General features: G+C 45.9%; 1 protein-coding gene across 3 annotated transcripts; it reads left to right on the plus strand.

Moving 5' to 3' along the window:
- The first annotated feature begins 2,848 nt into the window (after positions 1–2,848).
- Positions 2,849–8,461, plus strand: S1PR1 (sphingosine-1-phosphate receptor 1). 3 transcript variants are annotated; one of them, XM_046645817.1, is made up of 2 exons: positions 2,849–3,035; positions 5,826–8,461. In XM_046645817.1, the coding sequence occupies exon 2, from the start codon at positions 5,990–5,992 to the stop codon at positions 7,136–7,138; it is 1,149 nt and encodes a 382-aa protein (XP_046501773.1). In that variant the 5' UTR covers positions 2,849–3,035; positions 5,826–5,989; the 3' UTR covers positions 7,139–8,461. The 3 variants fall into 3 exon arrangements, with proteins under 3 accessions (XP_046501773.1, XP_046501772.1, XP_046501774.1); XM_046645816.1 differs by lacking the exon at positions 2,849–3,035 and adding an exon at positions 3,976–4,219; XM_046645818.1 differs by lacking the exon at positions 2,849–3,035 and adding an exon at positions 3,984–4,114.
- The last annotated feature ends 1,582 nt before the right edge of the window (positions 8,462–10,043 follow it).

Consider the following 10,043-nt stretch of genomic DNA (forward strand, 5'->3'; position numbering starts at 1 on the left):
GAGTTAATGAAAGTGAGAGTATAATAGAGTTAGAGGTAGAGATGGTGGGAGGGTGAAGCATTTACTCTACACTGTAGGAGGCCCTTACACATATCAAGCTCTTTAATTCTCCCAGTGGCTGAAAGAGAAAAATACCATTATATTATTTTAGAGATGAGAAAACTGAGGCTCAAGGAAGTTAAGGCATTTGCCCAAAGTCAAACAGCTAAAGACTGGCAGTATTAAGGCTGAACCCAAGTCTGTCTGGTTCCCAAACTCAATCATGTTCCACTATATAGTTTTGAATGTTGGCAAATTAGAGAGAGAGGTTGGGACCTGGTTTGGGGGAAGACGGTGAGTTTTTGGTAGAGGAAACACAAACGTTAATGTAAATTGAAGGTAGGGTCACCAGAGGCTAAGGATTGAAAGTACAAGAGAGAGAAGGAATAATTGAGCTGAATCTTAGAAAGTCAGGGGGGAGTAGCATGGTGATGTGAGCAAGAGTTTGCCTTGAGAAGGAATAAAGCTATAGGAATGAGATAAGAGTGGGTGAAGTTGTTATTAAGTTGGAACTTAGAGGGAAATTGAAGTGGTGATTCTGTTTTCTCCATGAAGTAGGAGCCAAATTATCCTCCTACGAATAAATGAGTAAGGGGGACATTGGATCTTTACACAGGATGGGAGGAGGAGACAGTTGGAAAGTGACTGGAGCATGTAGGAAAGAGTAGGGTTGCCAGATTTAGCAAATAAAAATACAGCTCACTCAGCTAAATTTGAATTGCAGATTAACAACGAATAAGTTTTTAGTATATGTCCCAAATATTGCGTGGTATTTTATCTGTAACAAAGAGAGACACTAAAGCAGGCAAAAAGAACAGCAAAGCTGCTTTGAAATAAGAAACTTGGAATGGAGCAACCTCAATGTGAATTGGGCATCAGATAGTAACCTCAGTGAGACAAGAAGTGAGGTAGGAACACTGGGCCTGGCTTCCAGGCAGCGGAAAGGCAGCCGGGCTAACTGCCAGGAGATAGCTTGAAGATGCAATTCCTAGGGTCTCTCCTGAGAGTAATGGGAAGAGACATGTGTGGGAACCAGCGACTTGGAATTGCAAGGAAGCCATCGCTGCAAATAGCTTTGTGTACTTTCTAATTTTGCCTGAGTGGTCAGCTACATCTTATTTCTCATAGATGTGTACTAAGGATGAATATTACTGAATAATTATCTCCAAGGTGTTTGAGCTCTTTAAAACACTGGATCAATACTGAATGTTGTCCTCACCCACAGAGCTCACAACAAAAGGACTGACTTCACCTACCTAATTCTTTGACATGTTTGAGGTTTATTTGGTGGTTTGGAGTAGTCGTTAAGAATCCGCAGCTCATTGACGGTCATAGCCCATGTTAACCACTTTGCTTAATATGTCTGGGACTCAGTTTCCTTGTGCATAAAATTAAGATAATAACAGTACCTAACTTGTAGGGTCATGGTAAGGATTAAATGAGTTAATATGTATAACACTTAGAATCTGGTACACAAATACTAAAAGTATAACCTTACACTAGATATTATAGGTAGATAATGAGAGGTCTCTAAAAATTATTCATTGTTATATCTTTATATACATTTTGTACACGTGAAATCAGTGGTTTCAAAAAAGACATTCATGGGGGAAGGATTAGAGAAACAGAGCACAAAGGAATTTTCGGGGAGTGAAAACCCTCTGCATGATACCATGATGATGGATACGTGTCCAAACCGAGAATGTACAACACCAAGAGTGAACTTTAATGTAAACTATGGACTCTGGGTGACAATGATGTGACAATGTAGGTTCATCAATCATAACAAATGTACCACTCTTGTGGAGATGTTGATAATGGGGAGGCTGTGCATGTGTGGGGGCAAGGTATATATGGGAAATTTCTGTATCTTCCACTCAATTTTGCTGTAAAACTGCTCTAAAAAAACCAAAATAACATCCTAATAACAAAAAAGGTGGTAAAAATAAAAATAAAATTTAATAAAACATGTCAGCAAAAAGAAAATGCTTTGTGGTGGAAAAAAAGGACATTCATCAGTATATTTTGGTATACACGTTTTGTATACTTGCATAGTCAGTAAATAAGTGGTTTTAAAAGGACACTCATTAGCATACCTTTGAATACATTTTGTACACATGTACAGTCAAAAAAATCATACAATTTCAAAATTTTAAAGTTAGAAGTTTGCTTCCCTTCAGGAACATGCATTTCAATTCCTTAACTGTTTATTGCCTGAAAGTGTTTGACGTGGGAGACACAGCATCTGCAGTATTTAAGTTTAGGGACCCAGATTAGCCACTCACTAGCTAGGACATCTAGTGACTTAAGCTTTTCAAGTGACATTTCCCTCATCAATGAAATGACGACCAATGCTTGCTTCACAGAGTGATAGTGTGAAATTAGATAATCTGTCACATGCCTGATATGGTCTAGGTGTCCAATTCATTTTAATTCCTTTCGCTTTAAAGAACTTATAAAGTAGTGGGTGGGGTGGAGTTGGCCAAATCCCCAAGTTATGTTGTGATGAGTACACTCAACATATCTCCTCTTCTAAATGGAGTAAGTCCTCAACCCCCATCAGAGTCTATTCTAGAGTCTAGAGGATCGTTATCTTAGTTTCTGAGTTGTATGCACCTACTGTTTCTGAATTTGTGGGTATGTGCTGGGTGGAACTCTGATGATGAGAGCTTTCAGGCAGCTGTGAATTAACTGTCGCTTGAGTTTTTCCTTTGCAGACTCATAAGATCCCAGAAGCCAGGGGCTTGTTGTTTATTCATTCGGCCTCCTTCTGAGTCATTCAGGTACAGGGTGTGTCTGTCAAAACTGCACAACAGAGAAGTTTTGCGCTCACATCTGCAGGGAAGGGAAGCCAGTGCGACCAAGGACTGGGTGGAAACCGTCTTTGCAGAGCAGGGCAGGGCAGAAGTGCCCCGAGCTTGTGACTTAGGTGGAGTTGCCATGCCACCTCTCAGTCCCACCTTCTGAAGGAGCATCTAAGCAAAAGGACACAGTGGGTGAGTGGCGAGCATTGATGTCTGGGGTCCTCTGAGTTGCCTCCCAAGCAGAAAAGGGAGAGAGGTGTCGGCCCCCCGGTCGGGGAGCTGCAAGCGCTCGGCTGGGCTGGGTCCGGTGGCTCTTCTTTGGAAATTCCTGAGCTGCCCAAGCGTTTTAAATCTCTCAGGTCCGGGCAGCTGCCCACCTTCTCAAAAGCCTCACCGCTGGCCAGACCTGGGACACACGGCCTGACTTTGCACCCAGTCGAGTGAGGGAAACCCCTGTCCAGCTCCCCGCGCGGCGCCGGCCCATTTTGCCGTGCGCCCCGCGAAAGCCACTTTCTGCCGCTCAGACCGCAAGTTTCATGGCAGCAGCAGGCTGGGGCAGGGCCGGGGAGAAGGGGAAGAATTCCCCGGCCCTTCGCCCTCCCAGCCTGCTGCCCCCTCCATACCTCTCACCGCCCTGCCCAGCCTCTCCTCCCGGGAGCGCGGCCAGGACTCGCTGGGTCGCGGCTGCCGTTTCCAGTGCCTGCGCCGACGCGGCCCAGGGGCTCAGGGCCACAACCTCGGGCCTCCGATCCCCCAAGGGCTGCGGGGGTAGCCGACCAGAGAGGTGCACTACGAGGCTCTGGGCCGTCCCCTGCCCCCTAAGACTTTTCGAGAGAAAAGTTCCCAAAGGCTTTACACCTGTTTTTTCTAAGGCTCGGGAGAATGGTCTCCACCGCCCGGGAGCAGCGGATAGCAGGGTGAGGGCTGTGATTTATACGTTAGAGTCCAGGGGGCACCAGGCTCCTCCCTCTTCTGTTTTTTTTTTTTTTTTTCCTCCAGTGGCTAGTGGAGGCGGAGGGGTTCTTTTTTTTTTTTTTTTTTCTCTTTTGCTTCTCCCTCCCACCCCGCGGGGAAAAAAAAAGTCTTTCCTGGACAGTGAGTCTCAGCAGCTGAGAGCCGGGGGCCCCCAGCCACTGGCGGAGGGCGTGGGGGGTTTAGGCATAAACCCCTCCCCATTTCTCTCTAAAGAAGCCACCCAGCCTCAGCGGGGCGCTCGGCGACTTCAGCTCGCATGCCCGCGCAGTGCAGAGAGGGAGGGGACCCCGACTCGAGTAAGTTTAGAGCGCGACGTAGTCTGTCCCGGGCAGGAGCAAGATGCGGAGCGCGCTGTGCAGACCCGGTGCTCTCCGAACGCAGCTGCGTCCTGCCTGAGCGAGGTAGGGGACTGCGCGCGGTGCCAGCGGGCCCGGGGGCGCGGGGAGCCCCGCCGCGGGAGGGCTTCAGTGGCAGACCCGAAGTTTTAAACAGGAATGAAGCCAAACAAAAACTTTTAAAACATCCGTCTCTGGGCACTTGAAACACACATCTCTGGGCTACTAAGGAGCCCAACCCGATGGGATTGTTCTTGGGCACTCGTGATTTATGAAGTTTGGAAAAGGGTTAAGCCCCAGCTGTAGAACCGACTAGGGGTGGGGGATAGGGGAAGCTGCGGTTGGTGGGAAGAAAGGGAGGGAAGGTGCTTATTTTTGGAAATCCTATAGACAAAGAATATGGGAGGCGGGGGTACGGGCTTAAACTTGCACTCCCGCGAGCAGGGTGTGGAATTAGGTTGGGGGAATGCGGAGCTTCTCGGCGCGAGCAGCTTCTACGTCCCGGGAATTGCTGGGATTGCTCTCGCCTCTATTACGCCACTTTTTTCCCATTGCTGCGTTACCTTGAAACATTTAAACAACTTACAAGTAGACTTCTGCTAACCAGTGCCATGTTTCAATCCCTCTACACTTTTGATGAGAGGAGGCAACGCGTTGGCGGAGAGCGGTAAATAAAACTGCCCGCGCTAGCTTAGCAAAGTACCACACGTCCGTTTACGCGAATTTCTGGAGAGTAGTTTTGCGCTCGGAATTAAGAATGTAGTGGCATGTATTGTGTACTGCTATCAGCAGTGTAACTTCTCTTTGTGTATGTGTGTGTGTTGGCTATATGCACAGTAATTAAAAATACTCCTTAGGAAATCAATGAATGCACGAAACTTCTGGGATATTTTGCAATCTCTTATGAATGATTTTCACTGAGTATCTTTATATTTTTTTCTTGCATTGGCTTGCAAGAAAAAAAAAGAAGAAGAAGAAAGAAAAGGCAGTTGCTTCACGGAGGCGCAAAGCTTTCCTGTTTATCGAAAGGCCAGGGCGGGCTGGCTGCCCACACCACGCTGCGCCCTCGGACCCTAAGCACACCTGCTCCTAGAGAGTTATTAATAAAGCCTGAAGAATGGCCTACGCTGTCAAATGATTTTCGTGCAAATCTAACTTCTTGCATGGCATTTAGGAGGTAGTTCTCCTCTCTTTTAGCTGGGTGGTGGTGGGGGGCAGAGGTGTGCGTCTCCGCTCTCATATTGGCGGTTGGGTCTCTTGCGGGGAGAGACCGTGAGCTGGTGGTGAGCCCACCGTGTCTGGAAGCCTGGCGGGGCTGGGGGCGGAGGAGGAGGAATGAGGGGGCATGAATGGAGTTGAATGGGGCTGCTTCTCCAGTTTTTCCATTTCCATTGAGAGGATGTGACCATGGAGAGAACTTTAGTCTTGCTGAGTTGGAGTTTTCAGTTTGGGTAAAATTTTGGCTTTTCTTCCTCTCTTTCTTTCCCTTCTTTCTCTTTTTGGTAAGAAATGAAAATTTGATTAAAAAAAAATCCCTCTCTCTGCGCTCTCCCCAAGTTTTCTTAAAACAAATCAACAACAACAAAACTAGCGCAATGCCTTCGTTAGGATGAATTATGCCAGTGTGCTGTGGCTTTTTCCCTGACTCTCTCCTCTTTGTGACTTGTTTAAGGCTGCGGTTTCCGAGGCCCTCTCCAGCCAAGGAAAAGCTACACAAAAAGCTTGGACCTCTCTCGCTGAACCACCCCAGAGCAAGTGAAGGCTCTCTCGGCCTCGCCCTCTAGCGTTGGTCTGGAGAAGCGCCATCCCCGCGTTCCTGGGGACGCCGTGCGCACCATGGGGTCCACCAGCATCCCGCTGGTCAAGGCCCTACGCAGCTCTGTCTCCGACTATGTCAACTATGACATCATCGTCCGGCATTACAACTACACGGGAAAGCTGAATATCAGCGTGGACAAGGAGAACGGCATTAGACTGACCTCAGTGGTGTTCATTCTGATCTGCTGCTTTATCATCCTAGAGAACATCTTTGTCTTGCTGACCATTTGGAAAACCAAGAAGTTCCACCGACCCATGTACTATTTTATTGGCAACTTGGCCCTCTCAGACCTGTTGGCAGGAGTCGCCTACACAGCCAACCTGCTCCTGTCTGGGGCCACCACCTACAAGCTCACCCCTGCCCAGTGGTTTCTGCGGGAAGGCAGTATGTTTGTGGCTCTGTCTGCCTCCGTGTTCAGCCTCCTAGCCATCGCCATTGAGCGCTATATCACCATGCTGAAGATGAAACTCCATAACGGGAGCAACAGCTTCCGCTCCTTCCTGCTGATCAGTGCCTGTTGGGTCATCTCCCTCATCCTGGGTGGCCTGCCCATCATGGGCTGGAACTGCATCAGCTCACTGTCTAGCTGCTCCACGGTGCTGCCGCTCTACCACAAGCACTATATCCTCTTCTGCACCACCGTCTTCACTCTGCTCCTGCTCTCCATCGTCATTCTGTACTGCAGGATCTACTCTTTGGTCAGGACTCGGAGCCGCCGTCTGACCTTCCGCAAGAACATTTCTAAGGCCAGCCGCAGCTCGGAGAAGTCGCTGGCGCTGCTCAAGACCGTGATTATCGTCCTGAGCGTCTTCATCGCCTGCTGGGCGCCTCTCTTCATCCTGCTCCTGCTGGACGTGGGCTGCAAGGTGAAGACCTGCGACATCCTCTTCAGAGCGGAATACTTCCTGGTGTTGGCTGTGCTCAACTCTGGCACCAACCCCATCATTTACACTCTGACCAACAAGGAGATGCGCCGGGCCTTCATTCGAATCATGTCTTGCTGCAAGTGTCCCAGCGGAGACTCCACCGGCAAATTCAAGAGACCCATCATCGCAGGCGTGGAATTCAGCCGCAGTAAGTCGGACAACTCCTCCCACCCCCAGAAGGACGATGGAGACAACCCAGAAACCATTATGTCCTCTGGAAACGTCAACTCTTCTTCCTAAAACTGAAAGCTGCCCACCCATGGGGAGTGTTCCTGCATGGTCGCCCACCACCCTAGTGTTTGGAAAAAAAAATCTCTGTGCCTCGACTGCTCCCAGGGAGGAGCTGCTGCGAGCCGGAGGGAGGGAGGAGGAGAGTAAGAACAGCCTGGCGGTGCTGGGTGTTGGTGGGTAGAGTTAGTTCCTGTGAACAATGCACTGGGAAGGGTGGAGATCAGGTCCTCGCCTGGAATCTATTTCCTCCCCCGTGGAGCTTTGATTTTGCACTGAGCCAAAGGTCTAGCATTGTCAAGCTCCTGAAGGGTTCATTTGGCCCCTCCTCAAAGACTAGTGTCCCCGTGTGAAAGCGTCTCTCTCAGGAGCTTTGAGGAGAAGATGTTTTCTTTGAGTTTAGTTTCCAACCCAAGCGAGTGTGTGCACTTCTGCTTCTCTAGGTATGCTCTACAGATCCCACCCTCCCTTCCCCGTCACTCCCCTCCTCAAAATTCTTTTACTTTATATTTTAACTACCTGGCATTCATCAGAGCTGGGGTTGTGGCATGGTCCATTTCTTGATCAACTGTAGCAGATAGGCTGGGTCCAGGAGGTAGCCTGTGAGGAGATGGAGACGGTTTGGAGTAAAGCAATTTCATTTGCTGAGGCCAAAGTTTCCGAGTCGGCTGGATCAGTGTTTTGGAATTTGGTTGTAGTCACTTTGATTTTATCCATTGTGGCTGAAATCTGCATAAGGATTTATCTACATGGTATCGGCCAGGATCCTTGGTGTCATAGGAGAAACAAACAAGCAAAACAAGGTGAAAACTGACTGGGGGGGTGAATTTGTAAAACAAAGAGAGATTTCTTAACGAATTTGTCTAACAAATACAGCATCTGTTTTTGGCACTTTTTTTGATGTTTATGTTGGAGTGTTGTGTGAATCATTTCAACCAACAGTATGGTTATATTTTGTGTTAAAAGTACTTTTCCTGATTTTTGAATGTATTTGTTTCACCATTTTATTGGATTTTTCTAACCTGTGTTAACACCATTGAATGTGTATTTCTTAAGAAAATACCACCCTCTTATGCCCTTAAAGCATTACTTTAACTGATAGGGAACATCAGAAGATTTCAGTACAGCTGTTCATCAAATAGTTAATTGAAGATGTGTATAAATGTTACAAAGAATAAAAATATATTGCTGTCTCTTTAGTATGGTTTTCAGTGCAATTAAACCGAGAAATGTCCTTTTTTTTAAAAAAATAGTATTTAATAGGTTTCTGACTTTTGTGGATCATTTTGCACATAGCTTTATCAACTTTTAAACATTAATAAACTGATTTTTTTTAAAGATTCCTTTGTGAAGAGCATTTTTAAAAAATAATTATTAAGACATTTTATTTGACTATGTGGCTCCTTAGAATCAAAGTTGAGGGCAAATTTCTGTTATTCTTTAAGGGATTTTACCTTGAAAAACTAGGGTGTGAAAAAAAATGTGGTTTGTTTAGAAACCGCTCACTCCTTTTCAGGAAGAGAAACTTCAATAAGTGAACATTGAACAGTTGTAAAGAGATGAAAACCACCAAACTCTGAATACCACCTTGACGAGTAAATGTAATTGTTAGTTTTAAATCACCTTCAAGCCAAACTAAATTAAGTATAATAATTCTGTCTTAAAACATGGGTTTTTAAAGAAATAATATAAACAATGTGGTTGTAAATCTAATTTAAATTATGAGACTTAATGGTTGGTTCAAACTCATCAACAAAAGCTTACCTTCTTGACTTTCCACCAACATGCTGGGGCAGTGGGGCTATGGGTATGGGAGATAATCTTAAATCACTCTTTTTTTTCTGGAACACTGTCTTGGCTTCTCCCAGTCTACCCTCTGAACAATATGGGACTATACACATCAAGGAAGTAGCTAGTTGTAAAATGTAGGCTGAGAAGCACACACCTTTCATCTGAAAACTTGATTCGTAGTATCTGAAAGCTTTAACCTCCTTAGTCATTAATTTCTCCAGCTATAAAAAGAGAGCAAGGGTACTTTGTAAGCATCACAGAATTATTGTAATAGTTAATTCTTATTGTGATATTATTGTCATCTTCATTGGGAATTAAATGGAAGTATTTTGGTGTGTTTGGCTCTCCGGTGCTATTGTTACTTTCAGAATTTGTGCTTTCAAGTGTCATTGAATATGCACAGGACACAGTTGGGACATGAAGATAAACCTCACCTAACAGAGTCGATGTCATTTCTGGGTAAGGTTAACTGTGGGAAACAGAAATGTGTTCACTGGGGAAACCTTGGGTCACAACCTCGCGTTTCCTGAAGGAAATGCCAAAAATGCTCCAAAGACAAAAGACTGGAAACAAACTGGAATGTCTCTATCCATCTGTCTGCTGAGGGGGAAGGAATGAGTTCATGTTATACTCACTTCCTAAAGCTTTCATTACGGAGTCAAGCATAATGGAAAAGCGTGTCCATTTTGTGTTTCTATGGAAGATAAAGTGCTCATACTCTTGGACTTATCTTTATAAACACAGTGGTGACTCACAGGACAAGGGGAAGATGACGGAGGGCAGCTGACCTTGGTGGGATTGGGGAGCTCATTAGTGACAGGGAGGACAGCCTCACTTGCCCACCTGTGAGCACATTATCCAAAGATTAAATGTGCTTTCTTCTGGAAACTTCAGATGGTGCATTTCATTCCAAGAAAACTGGACAGTCATGGACTGTGGCTTTCCTGGGCAAATGTGGGGCAGAGCCCTGGTTCTGGCCAAGAAGCAATGGCTAAGATGAAGGAATTCTTAGTTGCATCCCAACATGAATATCTGGTTTTAGTTCAGTATATCCTGATAACTGAGGATGCAAAAAAAAAATTCAGCACCTGTATGTTTAAATTAAATAAACATCCATAAAGTTTTG

This window comes from Equus quagga, chromosome 18 (genome assembly GCF_021613505.1).
Source record: "Equus quagga isolate Etosha38 chromosome 18, UCLA_HA_Equagga_1.0, whole genome shotgun sequence".
Lineage (NCBI taxonomy): Eukaryota > Metazoa > Chordata > Mammalia > Perissodactyla > Equidae > Equus > Equus quagga.